The sequence below is a fragment of the Nomascus leucogenys genome, chromosome 4 (genome assembly GCF_006542625.1).
Source record: "Nomascus leucogenys isolate Asia chromosome 4, Asia_NLE_v1, whole genome shotgun sequence".
NCBI classification, from domain to species: domain Eukaryota; kingdom Metazoa; phylum Chordata; class Mammalia; order Primates; family Hylobatidae; genus Nomascus; species Nomascus leucogenys.
The window spans coordinates 21,114,452-21,132,564 of NC_044384.1; the positions used below are offsets into that span (position 1 = coordinate 21,114,452).

An 18,113-nucleotide genomic window follows, 5' to 3' on the forward strand; every position below is an offset into this window, starting at 1 on the left:
CTAAATGTCCTATAATGCACAGGACATCCCCAAAATACAGAAGGATCCAGCCCACCTACCAGCAGCACCACGGCCTGGAAAGGCTGCCCAAAGACCTTCAGTCTGCCCACCTGCCAGCATGCAGTGAGCTGCCAGGGCGGCACCCTGTGGTTTCTGGAATTCCTAAGAAGGCCAGAGAAATCCCAGAACAAATGGTGATGTCTGGGACTTTTTTTTTCAGATTCATGCGGCATGAAAGGATGACAGACTCCAAAGGGCCCCAGAGGCCCCCGCTGTGTTTTTTATCTACATTGCTTTCCCAGAAGGTTCCTGAGAAGTCAGACGCTGTGCTTCGCTGCATAATATCTGGTAACCATCTCTAGACTAGCTAATCACCCCCTAAAATCTCCCTGCATACCAGGTTTCTTGGCTCACAAAAGCATTACTAAAACATCATTTGGGAAAATTACCTTGGAAGTTTTTTTTTTTCTGTGTAATCAATGAAGCAATTCCATCCTCTATGATTTGTTTCTAAAAGATTTCTTTGAGTGACTTCCTGGACATGATTTAGTGATCTTTACTTCACCTTGTGGTTCTGGGTTAGGCAACTCTCACACTGGTTATTTTTTTCAGATAATCCACTCTTAATTTTCTTTCTTTCTTGGGTGTCCTTAGCCATAGTTTAAATTCATGGAGCACAGAGGAATGGCATGAATCACTTCTTTTCGGTAAATTGATGGAACTCTTCTGTTATTCTTTAATTGATTTTTTTTTTTTTTTTTTTTTTGAGATGGAGTCTCTCTCTGTCACTCAGGCTGGAGTGCAGTGGTGTGATCTCGGCTCACTGCCACCCCTGCCTCCCGGGTTCAAGCTATTCTCCTGCCTCAACCTCCTGAGTAGCTGGGAATATAGGCACACGCCACTGCACCTGGCTAATTTTTTTATTTTTATTTTATTTTATTTTTTTTGAGACAGGGTCTCGCTGTATTGCCAGGCTGGAGTGCAATGGCACGATCTCGGCTCACTGCAACCTCTGCCTCTCGGTTTCAAGCAATTCTCCCACCTCAGCCTCCCAAGTAGCTGAGATTACAGGCACCCGCCACTACACCCGGCTAATTTTTGTATTTTAGTAGAGATGGGGTTTCACCATGCTGGTCTCAAACTCCTGACCTGCTGGGATTACAGGCGTGAGCCACTGCGTCCGGCTCACCTGGCTAATTTTTATATTTTTAATAGAGACGGGGGGGGGGGGGGTTCACCATGTTGGCCAGGATGGTCTTGATCTCTTGACCTCATGATCTGCCTGCCTTGGCCTCTCAAAGTGCTGGAATTACAGGCATGAGCCACCGCGCCTGGCCCTAACTGATATCTTAAAACTGGCTAAATTAGTCTCTCCTCTGCACGCCTTCTTCAGGGATGCTAATAAGAAGTGAAAATCTTAAAACGGAGGCAATGGGTGACCAATGGAGAAAAAGCAGGGGACTGGGATTCCCCCTGGATTGGTGAATAAAGAACTCAGAATTGATCAAATATGGGTACTCCCAACGGTAAAAGGATTTATCATTAAAAGAACATAAACTAAAACAATTGGGTAGGGAAGTGATATCTTGTACCTCATGGGTGGTTCTCTTTTCTTTTTTGGATTATGTCTCTACCTTTGAAAACATGAAGGCGCCAGTGGTGTTTCTTCAGGGCAGACAGAAAACTCTTCTCCCCTTGCTCTTTTTTTTTTTTTTTTTTTTTTGAGATGGGGTCTCTCTTGCTCTGTTGCCCAGGCTGGCACAATCTCAGCTCACTGCAAGCTCCACCTCCCAGGTTCAAGTGATTCTCATGCCTCAGCCTCCCAAGTGGCTGGGATTCCAGATGCACACCACCATGCCCAGCTCATTTTTGTATTTTTAGTAGAATGGGGTTTCGCTATGTTGGCCAGGTTGGTCTCTGATCCCATTTTTCTAAGTCCAGAGAGGAGAGGGGTGAGCCTCAGAAACGGCTGCCTTTCGCTAGCACAAGTCGTCATAAAACCTCGATTTCAGCCTGGAGCTGCAGTGTAGAACTGTGCGCTCAGCCGCTCCAAGCCCAGGCTTCTGTCTCCGTGATGGTCCATCGTCATTCAGACAGACAGAACGGTGCAAGCTGACCTTGAGTCTTCAGAGCACAGCCCTCGTGTGTTTGGACACCCCCTGAACTTGGCTGTGGTCCCCTCGCCCAGATACTTCTGAAATGTTTAGGAGATGGCTCTCAATATATGACCCACAGTAGGTTCCAAAAACAAGGGGAGGACTTTCAGGTGAGGTTTCCAGCAAGTGGCAGGAGAAAAGAGAACCACCCACAAGATACCAGATACCACTTCCCTATGCAAGTCTCATTTCTGGCCGATTGTTCAGATCTATACTGCACAGGGGAAAAAAACAGTCAGCCATTAGGAAACTGGGGGAAATCAATCAGCCCTCATCAGCCTGAATGAAAAACTGGAATCCAAGAGTTCCCAGGCCCAGCTCATGAACATTTTATATATTTTCTTCAAAACAGCCACATACCCACAAAAAGGAGGAATTAACTGCTTCCTATAAAGAAGTGTGATGAAACAGTCTTAAAGGAGGACGCAGGGTTGACAAGAACAGGCAGAAATGAATTATGATCAGAAATCCCTTGATGGTTTTTCAGGGAAGTCCATTTTTCGGTGTCTTTTTATAGGCAAATGCCTGTAAGAGGCTCAGCCACGCAGCTGCTGGAGGATTTATCCTTGCATGCAGGTCTATCTATTCCAAGCCCTGGGGTCACTTCTCAGGCGTTTACCTGAAGGAGAAGGCAAGGAGGAAAAATCCACAGTTGCCAAAAAAGCACATTCATGGCATGAGCACAGCGGCAGCCTAGCTGGGAGACGCAGAGAGGGAGGGAGGGAGGGAGGGGGACTCAGCGTTTTCAGGTCCTGCTCATGGTGCAAGTGCAGGTCTAACGAACTTTTTCTTCCTTCTGTACTTCTTTTGTCTTTCCTCTTTCTATGGAGTTCCTTTATTTCTTTTCTTTCTTTTTTTTTTTTTTTTTTTTTTGAGACAAGGTCTCACTCTGTTGTCCAGGCTGGAGTGCAGTGGCACAATCATGATTATGGCTCACTGCAGCCTCGACCACACAGGCTCGGATCATCCTCCTGTCTTAGCCTCCCAGGTAGCTGAGACTATAGGTGCACACCACCACACCCAAATAACTTTTGTATTTTTTCTAGAGATGAGGTTTTGCCATGTGGCTCAGACTGGTCTTAAATGCCTAGACTTAAGTGATTCACCCACCTGCCTCAGCCTCCCAAAGTGCTGGGATTATAGGCGTGAGCCACCATGACCGGCCAGAACATGGGGTTCTCATCTTAGTGGTCTCTGGAGTTGCTCGCCAAAAATCATGCAATAAATAAGGCAGAAATAAAAGAACGCTCCTAAGACAGATTAAGAATGGCGTATTGTTTCCAAATACCAGGCTTTCCTTCCTGTGCATATGGCATATTTTGACATATTTTCAGTGACATGAAGGCTAATGAGAAAGCTCTTTGGAACACAATGGAAACCTTCCTGCTCTGTAACAAGAGGGAAAACTCCCAAGGGGTGGATGAAATTCCTGGAGGTTTTACCAGATTAGCCCATTAACATCACATCCCATTATTGAACACCAGGGAAGGATGAATCTCTTCTAAGGGAGAAAGTGTAGGTCAATTTCTGTGATGATATCAGTAACATACGCACAGCATCAGTCTGGGAAGCCCACATTCCAAACTCTTCATCCTCAGGAAGAAAGTGGCATTTGCAAATCTACTTTGTTCTCCTCTCTTTTGTGCCATAACTAATGCACTAACTTTGAGCACTATTAAAGTATAATTTTCAAAAAGGTAAAATGATTCCCATGCAAATATGAAATACACATTTTAAAGATTTTATTCAACTCATTAATTAGAGAAGAAACCAGAAACTATTAAAGTTTGAGGAGCTAGGTATGTATAGGCAATTTAATAAAGGAATGTCGGGGTAAAACTGCTGGGTTAGGTGTAGCACTGGTTAATGTCCTACAGAGCAATAAACAATAACTTATAGGGTTATCTTTTCTCCTAGATGGAAATTATTTGCATTTCTATTGGACAAAAACCTACAAATTAACATATAACTTCACTTTAAATCAGTAGTTATTGAGTGAAACAAAGTATACGACCCAAGATCACGCTTGGATGGGCCTTTGTCTTCATATGACATTGAAAAAAGATACTATTCATATCTTTGCCTTATTTCCAAGTATTGGAAAATTTTTCTTAATAGCATGTTGAGATTAGGGGTAGCATTTTTCATTTTGTATCCCACCCATCAGCACAGCACCATCTTAGGTACATAACATGCTCAATAGTGTCTGCTGAATTATGTGTTTATTTGTATCAGCAAGAAGAAGCCTTTTCAATTCCTCACCTAATGTAATCCATCATCCTCATCCCTGTTGCCTACTGTCCATCCTTGTTCATAGCTTTATGGTTTTTTTTTTTCCTAAAAATACCTAAACTAATAAGGATATTTTTCTTTCTTTATTGTCAGGTCAGCCCAAGCCAGAGGTAACTTGGTATAAGAATGGTCAGGCCATTGATGGGAGTGGCATTGTTTCCAACTATGAATTCTTTGAGAATCAGTATATTCATGTGTTACATCTCTCTTGGTAAGTGGCTATACCCCTGTGGGCTGTTTACTAATATCCCTACATTCTGTCATGTGCTGGTTACTATGAGGTAAGGCCAAACGATTGGCTCATATTTGCTTCTAGAGTCCTAATTTTAGATGCTATTGGCAGGCATCAACCAAAGCACCCAGCAATGACGATGTCCTGAGCTCTGCTCAGTAACTAATTATACTCCCCTAATTTGCTGCTGTCAATGGAGTTAAGCTTTATCTAGAATTTTATTCAAGGTGATCCAGCCATTGCCATCCATTAAATAAGCTTTTTCATTTCATCTTGATCTCTCTGGAAAGTGAAGAAAGTGTGATAGGATCTCAGCATTGTCCAAACTTCCATGGGTAGGAAGAAGGAGAAGTGGCTATGATCCCACAGCACCTTGGTGGTGGAGTTCAGGCTAGAAACCATATCCCCTGGCTTTATTTTAGGAAGTAGTATGGTCCAGTACAGTGATTTCGAATTTTTTTTGTTCCTCCAAGAACTTTTGTTTGGATAAAACCAGGAAACTCAATAAGTAAAGGAGAGAAAATGAGAACTGCTCTGGGTGAAGCTGGGTAGGGCGTCTGTGCTTTTGATCCTCAATGCTACTAAATTGCTCACAGTGCCATTATGGGGCTCTGAGGAGCCTGAGGGTTCTTCAAAGCATGGTATGAAAATGACTGGTAGGCATGGGAGTGTGCTGATAGCCTTGAGTCTGAGATTTAAAAAAAGACTTGTTGAGTTCCAGATCTGCCATTTTCTTGCTGTATGACCTTGGCCAGTTGCTTAACCTCTCTGAAACTCAATTTCATCATCTATAAAACAAAAGGATGACAGAGAGAGTTAAAGAATGTAATGCTTGTAGAAGTTTCATTGTAGAGGAGTTGTTCATGAACACAAAAGCTTTCTTATCTCCCATCTAGTCCTTCGTTTAAAGTAACAGGCTGAGCATGGTGGTGGCTCATGCCTGCAATCTCAGCACTTTGGGACGGTGAGGCAGGTGGATTGCTTGAGGCCAGGAGTTTGAGACAAGCCTGGGTAACATAGTGAGACTTCATCTCTACAAAAAAATTGAAAAATTAGCTGGGCATGGTGGCTCGTGCCTGTAGTCCCAGTTACTTGAGAGGCCAGGGTGGAAGAATTGCCTGAGCCCAGGAGTTTGAGGCTGCAGTGAGCTATGATTGCACCACTGCACTCCAGCTTGGGTAACAGAGTGAAATCCTGTCACAAAAATAAGTAAATATGTAAATAAATAATAAACATCAGAGATCATTTTACCACAGTTGAAATGCTTATCTGATTTACAGCATATCTAGCCTAACATTTAAGATACCCATTACTCATCTATTCTTTAATTCTTTAGATAACATTCTTCAGGCACCTACATATGCCAAGCATTTTGCTTAACGCTAGAGATGGAGGTAAATAACACAAACACTGTCCACACCCTTACAAAACGTCAACTCTGGTATGGACGATCAGTGGTGAACAAAGAAAGCCATTCTTCCCCTTACCACTCCAGTATACTTGGGAGACAGCCAGATTGGTATTTGCTGGCCCTTGACCATGACCTGGACTTTCCCACTTCTTCATTCCAACCTTGTCGAGGTCTCCCCTTCCTCGTCTTTATCCCATTCAGCTTAGAAACCACCTGTAAGGTTCACAGGTGAGATTCTAGTTACCCATGGGTTTGTCCAGCCTCAAACATTCTCTTCTCCTTTGATCTTGTTGCACAGGCCTCCCTTTTGGTGGTTATTCATTGCTCAGGATTGATGACAAGTTCAGTAGACTATGGGCCTCACAGGGGGCAGGAGCCCTCTCTGATTCACACAAACATCCCCTACAGCCTGGCACAGTGCCTGCAACATAAATATTTGTTAAAAGGATAGATGGGGACATCTATCTATGTCTCTCCCTTTCTCTATTGTTTTTGTGGTTGGTTTATCTAGATTGATGTTAGCAAACATTTTTCTAAAAGGGGCCAGATAGTAAGTATTTTAGCCTTTGCAGGCCAGATGCAAAAATAGGCCACAACTATTCAGGTCTGTCATAGATAATATGCTTTAAAAAAAATAACATAGTTGTGTACCAATAAAACTTTATTTACAAAAACAGGTGAGGGACCAGATTTGGTCTGTGGGCTATAGTTTGCCTACCCTGGTAAGATCCTTGAGGATCTACACACTGAAATTCTTTGTATGTTTCCCACCCTTGCTTATTTTTCTCTGAGCACTCAACACATATTTCCTGATTAATTTTAGTTTCACAGTAAACCAAAATATTATACCCACATTTTAGCCAGAAGAGAAGCTTGACATGTGTTAAGATTTGAGATTTTTTGTTACTGTTTTATGTTCCATATACAGGATGAGGGTATAAAGGACTGGAGGAATAAGGAGCCCATGAGGAATCCCCAGAGGCAGGTGGGCAAGTCAAAGCAGGAGGAGAAACTTGGGGAGGGAACTTGCCCTGTGGAAGGTTCAGGGAATCACCATTGCCTGCTCTGAGATCCAGCAGGGCAGTGGCTTTCCATAAAAATTGAAGATTTGACACAACAGAATCCACTCTTTCCAAGCTCCTGGGCTGCCATTTTGAAAAATAGCCCATCTACTAGGAAAAGTATTCAGTTGTAATGCAAGAAATGTTGGTAGAGCCCTATAATAGATGTGGTCACATTTTGCTACTTAGCAGTAAGTATGCTGGGCACTAATGATCATGGAAAGTTCTGACTTTTTATACTGGTAGTTCTGAATTCTAGCTGCCCATTAGTATCACCTTGGGAGCCTTTAAAACCCACTGATGCTTGGGCTTCACTCTTGACCAACTAAATCAGAATACCAGGTGATTCCAGTGTTTTGCTGAAAATGAGACACTCTCTACGTCCTAAGCATTCATCTGTAAAGTGATTTGACTTATACCAGTATGTTAAATGCTGGTGAGGAAAATGAATGGTATTTTGTGCAAATGCCTTTCAAAGATTAAAAGTTAGTTGTTAGTTATAATATTAGTCTCAAAATTTCCTGCTATATACCGTCAACCACTGGATTAGATCATAGCCCAAAGAAAAGTACTTTTCTTCACCTACATTTGGTCTTTGGGTCATTAAATCTGAGTTTTTAGATATTTGAAAGCTCTTGTTTCTGTGTTTCCCAAGGGCTTTTTTGGTTTAACAAATCTAATCTGCAGTTCTGCTTGGAGGCTAAGAGCCCTGCGGTTGTATTTATGAACCTTTTGATTTTCTCTATCTTCCCTGCATTCTCTTCCTCATGCCGTCCTCATCTCATGAACCAGTGCACTTCAGGCAAGTGAGACGGCGGGGAAGAGATTTATCATTGCTGTTGCAACCTTTACATTACCACGGGTCAAGTGTGCTTGGCAGGGAAGAGAAATGGAAAGCCAAGAAGGCATTCCCAGGGAGAGAAACATCAATAATCACATTATGGTATGCACTGTAGCTTGAAATAAAAATTTTTTTTTTTTCCAAAAGATGTAGGAGTTGGGGGGTGGGGAGGAAAATGCAAATAGATGTTTTCTACCTCATAATGAAAGCAAATTGCAACGATGTGTATACAAATGGGAAATTGTGGTCTCTTATGAACACAATGTAAAGAAAGGCAGCAAAGCAACAGATAAAAATCTGTCCAGGAACCCGCACTTAGATATACCCCCTCCTCAGCAGGGAGGACTCCTTTGATGGTTGCAATCACATGGCTGTGCTGAGAGCCAGCAGGAGGGAGGTGGAAGGAAGGGGAAGGGGGCGGAGGACACACCAGGAGCAGCAAAGCTCCGCCCCTGCCTGGGCTAAAGCGGGACAAAGCAGCCCCTCTGCTCTCTCATCAACTCTGCCCTGGCATCAGCCGGGCTGGGGACAGGTCCATAGAGCACCGGGCAGGGACAATGACCAGGAGAACGGCACAGTCACCACAAGCCAATCAGCTCATGGAGTGTATACAGGGTTGAATAGTGCCCCCCAAATCCATGTCTGCCTGGAGCCTCAGAATGCGACGTTGTTTAGAAATAAGATTTCTGCAGGTATAATTAGTGAAGGAGTTCATATTGGATTAGGTTGTTGGATTATTACGGAAAAGGGGTTCCAATCCAGACCCCAAGAGAGGGTTCTTGAACCTCACACAAGAAAGAATTTGGAGCAAGTTTATTAAGAAAGTAAAAGAATGGCAGAGCAGCGGTGTAGGCTGCTCGCCTGAGTATACTTATTTATTGATTACATGCTAAACAAGAATTGTATAATTTATGTGTTTTCTGGGAAAAGGGCAGAAATTTCCTGGAACTGAGGGTCCCTCCTATTTTTTAGATTATATAGGGTAACTTCTAAATGTTGCCATGGCATTGGTAAACTGTCATGGTGCTGGTGGGAGTGTCTTTTGGTATCTAACACATTATAATTAGCATATGAGCCCTAACACATCACAATTAGCATATGAGCCCTAACACATTATAATTAGCATATGAGCCCTAACACATTATAATTAGCATATGAGCCGTGTGGACGACCAGAGGTCACTTTCATTGCCATCTTGGTTTTCGTGGGCTTCGGCTACTTCTTCACTGCATCCTGATCTATCAGCAGGGTCTTTGTGACCTGTATCTTATGCCGACCTCCTGTCTCATCCTGTGACTAAGAATGCCTAACCTCCTGCGAATGCAGCCCAGTAGGTCTCAGCCTTAGTTTACCCAGCCCCTATTCAAGATGGAGTCATTCTGGTTCAAACACCTCTGACAGGGTGGGTCCTAATTCAATGACTGGTATACTTTTAAAAACGGAAAACAGAGACACACACAGAGAAAAAATGGCGGTGGGAAGACAGAGACAGAGATTGGGGTGACGCAACGGCAAGCCGAGACATGCCAAAAATTGCCAGCAGCCACCAAAGGCTAGGAAGGGGCAAGAGAAGAGTCTTCCCTGGAACCTTCGAGGGACCGTGGCTTGACGACAACTTGATTTTAGACTTTTTGGACACAAGAACTGTGAAAGAATAAATTTCTGTTGCTTTTTGCCATCCAGTTTGTGGTAGTTTGTTACACACAGCCCTAGGAAGCTAATACATGGGGTAGCTGAGCAATCCCGTAAAAAGAGGCAGGGCTTTTTGCCTGCCTGGACATAAGCACTGGCCAGGTTTATCTGAGAATGCAGTGTTGGTTCCAGACACACCAGCTGAGTTCATCCAGACCACCCAGTGGGAGATGTCTAGGGACCAAGGGGCAAAAACATTTTTTTCAACTCTGCCTCAAATTCACGATTGATTATTCAAGGATTTGAAGGGGAAATCAATAAGGTCTCCTGGGTCACTTGTGTTTTTCCCCCAGGGGACATTTGGTAATGTCTGGAAACATTTGGATTGTGCTGACAGGAGGGGGTGGGGTGCTACTGCATCTGGCGGGAGGAGGCCAAACCTGCTGTTGAACATTGGACAGTACGCAGGGCAACCCCCACAGTCAGAATTCTCTGACCTAAGATGTCTGGAGCACCGAGGTTGAGCAACTTTAGTAAACTACCACAAAACTGGTAGGCTCTCGTAGAGCAGCAGTTTCTTAGTTCTCATGGGTTTGTGGGCTGGCGGGCTGGTTCTCTGCTGGTTTTCCCTGGCTTTCTCATGCTCATTTATGCCACTCAAGTCCATTTAAGGATTGGTTGGGCTGGAAGGTCCAGTGTGGTTTCCCTGACAGGCCTGGCAGTGGACACTGCTGTTGGCTGGGCTGCCTTGCTCTCCTCCACATGGGCTGTCATCCCCCAGGAGGACGGCACTGGTTTCCTTACAGGGCGGTCTCAGGGCAGCATTCCAAGGTCATGGAGCTGCAGGGCCTCATAAGTTCCACCCAATATCATTTCTCTCACATTCTCTTGGCCAAAGCAAGTCACAGGCCAACCCACATTTAAGAAAAATAGACTACTTTTGAAGAGTAGTGGCAAAGTCACATTGCAACAAGGTGTGCATACTCACATGAGTGGAATTTGTAGCCAGATTTTGTAATCTGCATCTTCTATCTGTGGAAAATTTAATTGATCTTTTAAATCATCTATTTGCATGTATCTTTATCCTTCTCAAAAAAACCATCTATGACTGCCCTTTGCCTATAATTTTTTTATCCTTTGTTTTTGAGATGGAGTCTCGCACTGTTGCCCAGGCTGGAGTACAGTGGCAAGATCTGGGCTCACTGCAACCTCCACCTCCCAGGTTCAAGCAATTCTGCTGCCTCAGCCATCCAAGTAGCTGGGGTTACAGGCACATGCCACCACGCCTGGCTAATTTTTGTGTTTTTAGTAGAGATGGGGTTTCACCATGTTGGCCAGGCTGGTCTTGAACTCCTGACCTCAGGTGATCTGCCTGCCTCGGCCTCCCAAAATGCTGGGATTACAGGCATGAGCCACCAAGCTTGGTCTATTCTTAACCATTCATTTATCCAACAAACATTAAGAGCACTTAATATGCTCTAGAATCCAGTGCCAAGTAAGAGGAAGCAAAGTTCTCTATGATCCCACTCACAGTCCAGTGGAGGAAACAGACACTGAAATTTCAGAAATGTGTATTGAACCAGAGAGTGGTCACCCAGACACAAGGTTTTAAGCTGTTTTTGTTACATGTTTCATGGTCAGATCAAGGAGACAGAGAGGGACACAGGACACAGCCAGCACCGAGGCCCTGACAACAGAACGGCAGACGAAGGGAAGCCACTGACTTGTGACAGGTTTCTTCCCTGACCACAGGTCTCTGAGCCTGCTTTTGGGAGAGAAATTCTCAGACCTGGTTTTGCTCATTCCCCCTTTCTGGGTCCAGCAATTCGTTTTTTAAGAAGGAAAACCAACTCTTAACATCCACACAGGGCATGCAGGGGCAGCTTGCCAGCCATTGAGTAGGGAACTCAGCTCAAATTGAGCAGCTACTGGAGTGACAGCTGATGTTTTCCTGAGAATTTAATAAGGGGACCTTTACCCTTGATGGGAACGTTGGAGCCACCAAGCTGGAAGTGACTTCAAGATGTTGCCGCCCAGAGCCTGGTCTTGGACCACCAGCATCAGCATCCCCTGGGAGCTTGTTAGAATGGCAAAATCCCAGCTCCCTCTCCAGACCCAGCCAATCAGAGCCTGCATTTTAATGACATCCCAAGGGATTCGTGCGCATTTTTAACACAAGAGAAACCCTGCTGTAAGGCTTAGGCTTAGCCCACTCCTGGCTATACATAACCTCTGGGGAACTTTAAAAAAGTATTGATGCTTATATCCCATCCCTAAAAAATTCTGTTTTAATTGGTCAAATCCAATTGGTCTAGTCCACTGCTTACACCCTATAGGTCACCCAAGGCCCAGAGAGATCACAGGACCCATCCAAGTAACACAACGGGTTAGGAACAAAGCTAGGGTTAGAACCCCAAAATTCTGTTTCCCAGGGCCCCCAAGTCCATTATGTTAATGACTGCATCTCATCCTACCAGTGCCATCCTCCCAAACCAACTCTATTAAGATGCATCCTGGAATATAATTCAAAAAGGAGTGATCATAAGGACTTCATTCAAAAATAAGGATTCATGGAGGGCCTACTATATGCCGGGGATTGTTCTAGACCCTAAGGATACAGCAGCGAATACTGGAGTCCCTGATCTCATGGGAAAGGGATAGTAAGAGGAGCCAGACATTTAACACACCAGGAACTATGTAATGGGTCAGGTGAGAAAAGATAAAGCAGCACGAGGGAGGGAAGGTGCATGACAGTGGGAAGGTCTCTCTGGTGAGGGGCTCTGAGCACAGGGGTGCAAGGGCAGAGAGGGAGGTGATGTGGTTATCACCTGGGGATGGCAGATTCTCTTAACCTTCTGTGACTCCCACATCGGCTCATTGCTTGTAGGCCATGGCACATGGTCATGACTTTGGGTTTGATTTGGAGTGAGATGGAGACACATAAGAGGGTTTCTGAACAGAGATGTGATGACATTTTTTGGCTAAGTGTGAAAGGATGACTCTTATCTCAGTGCTGTGAATGTATCCTCTGGAGAAGACTCAGGGCATAGATGGGGACCTGCAAGCAACCATCGCGGTAATTAGATGAGACGGTGGTGCTTCCACCCAGGACGGTCCTGCAGAAGGTGGGAGGAAGCGGCCAGGTTCTGAGTGTGTCTGACAGGAGCTGCTGTTGGACCAGATGCTGGATGTGAAAGGGGAGTGAAAGATGGACTCCAGGATTTTCGGCCTGAGCAGTTGGTAGAATGGAATTGCAGTTTTCTGGAGACAAGAAGCAGGTTTGGATAGGGACATCCACCGTTTGGCTTGGGGCGTGCTGGGTGTTTGATGAATTAGCAGAGCTCTGGGCCTCTGTGGCCAGGGATGTTTGTGCTGCTGAGAGCTGGGGCTGCCCACCATGGCTTGTCTAATGGAGCATTCATCTTAGTCCTGCTCCCAAGACGACGGGCCTTTCAGAGAATAGATTTACAGTTTAAACTTAAGATCGTTTTGGTATATTGTCACAATGCTCCTTAAGACTTCTGGGACTTTATGCTTGCTTGGTGACCTATTAGATGCTGTGGGTAGAAATTGTTTCTGGATATCTTTGAGTTTTCTTTTAATAAGAAGGGTCAGTCATCTATTAACTAAGCGTGGTGGTAGTAATGCCATAGGATTTTTTTCCTTTCTGAAATCAGTTTGCCCATTGCTTGTTCAAAGAATCTCTGGTGGGTCTGTGTTGCTTCCAGAGGCTCAGAAAGCTGTCAAAAGTGCAGAGCTTCTGCACCAAGTGGGAGCCAGGAAACCGCTCCCCACGCATCCCCAGGAAAAGATCCTGGCTCTACCACGAACATGCCTGTTCCCTGACGTGCTCACTATTGTACAAGAGTCCATGTCCATTTATTTAGTTCAGTGCTTCTGAGCGCTGGCTGCCCAAAGGAATAGCCTAGAAGCCTTTAAAAAAAACTTGATGGTGAAAGTTTCACCCCATTATGCTACTTAATTGTGCTTTTTTGTTGTTGTTGTTATTGTTGGGGGAAGAGGTGGGGCCCTGGCACTGGTATTTTTTTCCTTTGATTATTTTTATTTATTTTTTTTGAGATGGAGTTTTTGCTCTGTTGCCCAGGCTGGAGTACAATGGTGCGATCTTGGCTCACTGCAACCTCTGCCTCCGAGGTTCAAGTGATTCTCATGCCTCAGCCTCCCAAGTAGATGGGATTACAGGCGCATGCCACCACGCTCAGCAAATTTTTGTATTTTTAGTAAAGATGGGGTTTCACCATGTTGGCCAGGCTGGTCTTGAACTCCTGACCTCATGATCCACCTGCCTTGGCCTCCCAAAGTGCTGGGACTACAGGCATGAGCCACTGCACCCAGCCCCTTTTTTTCTTTTTAAATAGACTTTAATTTTAGAGCAGTTTTGGGGTCACAGCAAAATTGAGCATAAGACACAGATAGTTCCCACATACCCTCTGTCTGGCACGGTACATTTGTTACAATCCAGGAATCCACACTGACACATCATCATCCCAAGTCCATAGTTTACATGAGGGTTCACTCTTGGTGTCCGTTCTACAGGTTTGGACAAAGGTGTCATGACATGTATCTACCTTTGTAGAATGAGCAGTAGTCTCCCCGCCCTAAAATCCTCTGGCCCTGGTATTTTTACAAAGCGCTCCAAGTCATTTGAACATTCAGCCAGGGCTGAGAACTATTGATTTAGTCTTACTGTGTGCCAGGCTTTGCTTTCAGCACTTTATAGGAGTTAACTCCCTTAATCCTCACGTCACCGGGTTGATGTAGGTTCAGCTATTGTCCAGAGCTGTCAAGTGGCTTGTCCAACGCTGCCGAGCAGATGGGCCCGCATGTGAACCCAGGCACACTCGCTGCTAAGTCTGTCCCTTAACCACTATGCAGTACTGACTTTGCCAACTGCCTCTGCAATCGGCTTCGAATTGCTCTTGGGTGAAGAAGAAAAGTAAACTTTCCCCTGCAGTTCACACACACACATAGTGCCCCTGGACAGAATTCCGCACCCTCCACACGGGAGCTCCTCCCCACCCACTGCCCCAGTTCTTCAGGGGCCTCTGCCCCAGCCCTGCCTCCTGAGAATCCCGCGTCAGCTCATTGCTTTATTGTCCCTTACACATGACCTGCTCATTCCAGCTCTGGTGCATCTGCCAGGAATGCCCTCCCCTCTTTCCACCCAGCCAAAATGTAATTCTTCCCTGCGGGGCTCGAGTTCTGTGCTCCTGGCTTCATTTCCTGAAGGTCCAGGCCACCGTGACCTCTCCTGTCCTAACCACCAGAAGCGCTGGCTGCCTCGGCTGTGCCTTTTGGAATTCAATGACACTAGATTTTGCGAATTGTGTACTGCTCCCTGTTTAATACCAAAAGTCTCATCCCCGGGGAAGGAACCAAGTCTTCTACTAATTTCTTGTTTCTCTTCTCAAGTCCCATGCAGTGTGCTAAGCATGTATAGTTGTAGGTCCAGCAGGACACATGGGAGAACGGGCTGTTCCTGCTCATTCGGGGGCCACAGGTCACATCAGATATGGAGAGTAAGAGCATTTGCTCCTCGTCCCCGGTCTGTGGTATAAAATGCAGTTAGCGTCTTACAGAATTATTTTCCATCCCTTCCTACATGACTATTTTATTTGCTTCCCAGTGAACTGGAACCTGAGGTCTAAACCCCTTAGTATGGGATGGAAAACCTTCCATGATCTGGGCTCAGCCACCTCTTGGCAGGTGACCATATCTCCTGATCCACCTGGGCCAGCCTCAATTTCCTTAGCATGGCCCCAGTCTCTGCCTGTTGCTTTGGTGTATTTAGAGAGTCCCTTTTCATTCTCTGAAGTGTCCTGTTTAAACAGTGAACAACGCAGTTACCCTACCTTCCCGCCTACCACTTCCCCAGGTTCCAAATTAAAAATGGTTTATTGTTTCCTGGGAGGGCCTGAAGCTTTCCTGCCTTCTTCCACATTTAGGCTATTCCTTCTGCCTGGAATGATCACCCCTCCACCAGCCACAGGCACACACCATCTTTCCTGCCAAAATCCCACCCTGTATTTCCTGGTCTGCTTCAGCTGTTGAGCTCCCCAGGAAACCTCCCTTCATTATCTTGCACGCCCCCAACACCTGAATCCTTATAACTGGCACGCTTGTTAATGGTGCCTGGCACACACTGTCCTGTATTATAGCTGTTTGTATAGACACGTCATTTCCCTTACTGGATGGGAGGCTCCTGAGAAAAGAGCCAGGAACTTCACATCTTTATCATCCACATAGTGGCTAACACAATGCTTTATACATGGTAGACATTTCCTATCATTTTTTTGGCTGTACAACTTAAGACATGTCACATCTTCTCTGGGCCTCAGTTCCAACATCTGTAAGATAGTTCCAATTCCTGTATCTCTTAGGGTCTAATCAGGAAGACAAAAACGATTTTGAAGCATTTAGTGCAGGGTTGCACAGATGACTGAGCCAACAGGGAACAGTGAGGTCACCCAGAGCCACTATCTCCTGGGCAGCAGAGACAAAGGGAGGAGGCAAGACTCCCAGTTCCAGGTCACAGGCCACAGAGCAGAAACTGGACCTCTGGTAGGCTGTCCCATGGGACCTGGAACTATGAAAGAGATGGTTTCTTCCTGCTTTCCCTCCCATCCCCCAATCTACTGTCTCTCTTTGGTCAAACACAGCAAGAAGCCAGCAGTCATGGGAGCTGGGGTGTTGCAGCCTCAGGGGTCAGCCCTGGTGATAGAGAGCAGAACCCCGGGGAAGAAGGCAGGTGGGTGAGAACCGGCCTGGGAGAGACACAGCTCTGAGGTCCCTTTCAGCTCTTTAGGTGTGTGGTTCAATCAATCTGTTGAATAAATAACTGAATAAATTGGTAAATGTATGAGGAATCTCCTCATTGTTTTGAAAGGTGTCAAGTTACTTATAGAAAATATGATCAAGAAATTCAGAGAATTCTTCCATCTCCAGGACAAACACAGCTTTGGGGCTTGGGAAAGACCAGTCTTTCCTATTCTGTCGGTTATTAATATGATTATTGATAGCAGTTGTTAGGCAGCTAATAAAATACAGACACTTGGCTTAAGAAAATATGATGACCTTCACCTGGTGCTATCGCCAAGGAAAGGACACGGATGTCATTGTGTGATTATTTATTGAGTGGAGCCCTCTTCCCCCTCCCTGCTGCAGTGGGAGGGAAGGCTCAAAACATTCGCAGCCACAGGAGGGGGAGCTTCAGAGGCCTCCCTCCCCCTGCATTCCTGGCTGAAGGGATGAAGACACTACATACCTCGTGTTTCCAGATCTTGTTTTCTTTCACTGGAAAGTGGAATGCATAATAAAATGGAATGCCTGTGGTGCAAGATAGTGGTTGTATAGTATCTAAATTCCAGAGATAATTCCAAATCTTTTTTTTTTTTTTTTTTTTTTTTAGTTGGAGCCTCACTCTGTCACCAAGGTTGGAGTGCAGTGGTACAATCTCAGCTCACTGCAACCTCCGCCCCCAGGTTCAAGTGAGTCTCCTGCCTCAGCCTCCCAAGTAGCTGGGATTACAGGCACGTGCCACCACACCTGGCTAATTTTTGTATTTTTTTTGTAAAGGTGGGGTTTCAATATGTTGCCTAGGCTGGTCTCAAACTCCTGATCTCAAGTGATCCACCTGCCTCAGCCTCCCAAAGTGCTGGGATTACAGGCATGAGCCAACGCGCCTGGCTGAGAATTCCAAATCTTATCTCTAGCCAATACTTCAGCTTCTTCTTCTATGAACCCTGTCTTCAGGGCACCTGGTCGAGTTGCAGTTTGAGTTTCAGCAATTTTAATATTGTTGGGAGCAGGGAAATGACCTCAGTGCAGGCAATAAAGGATTATCCATTTTTCAGGCCGCACGAGATTACTGATTTTATTTTTATTTTTGCTGGTGGAATCACCCACCTTAATAGTCAATAGGTAGATGTATGAAATAATGCATGTGACCCTTAGGGTAGGATGAGGATGAGAATGAGGATGAAGAAGATGATGATGATTGAAATGTAGGGACTGAAAAGTATATCATTTTGATGTGTATATTGTGCTGGTAGCTAGAAAAAAATAAATCGTTCGTTTATGTCTTCCTTTTCTACTTGTTTCATTCTGTTCCCCAACCTCTTGTCTTCATATTCCTCTTTGATAGGGTTACTAGTCCTGTGGATTCTTGTCCTGCTTATTTCTTACTCATATTTTTAACCCTTGTTCCCAAAGCACAAAATCATGCTAAGTTGGCTGAATCCTGAAGAACTTTTAGGATTAACTCTTCCAGAATTGATGGAACCAGCCTCCTCCTGCCCAAAATTAAATTACATAGGCCCATGTATTAAGCATTGAATCAGAATCTCTGGAAGTGGAGCCCAGACATAGGTCTTCTTTCCCCTTTGCAAATAAGAAAAACCACAGAGGTTATATCATCAGCCTAAGAGGATACACAAATGAACAAACCAAGCAAAGCAGTGACCTCTCC

At 45.0% G+C, this 18,113-nt stretch overlaps 1 protein-coding gene across 1 annotated transcript in view; it reads left to right on the top strand.

Annotated features, from left to right (window-relative positions):
• Positions 1-239: 239 nt before the first annotated feature.
• ALPK2 (alpha kinase 2) overlaps positions 240-18,113 on the top strand; it is a 124,201-nt gene continuing 106,327 nt past the window's right edge. Inside the window, exons 1-2 of the mRNA XM_030810094.1 lie at positions 240-348; positions 4,542-4,659. Of these exons, the coding sequence (XP_030665954.1) occupies positions 240-348; positions 4,542-4,659 (227 nt within the window). The remainder of the gene's footprint in view (positions 349-4,541; positions 4,660-18,113) is intronic.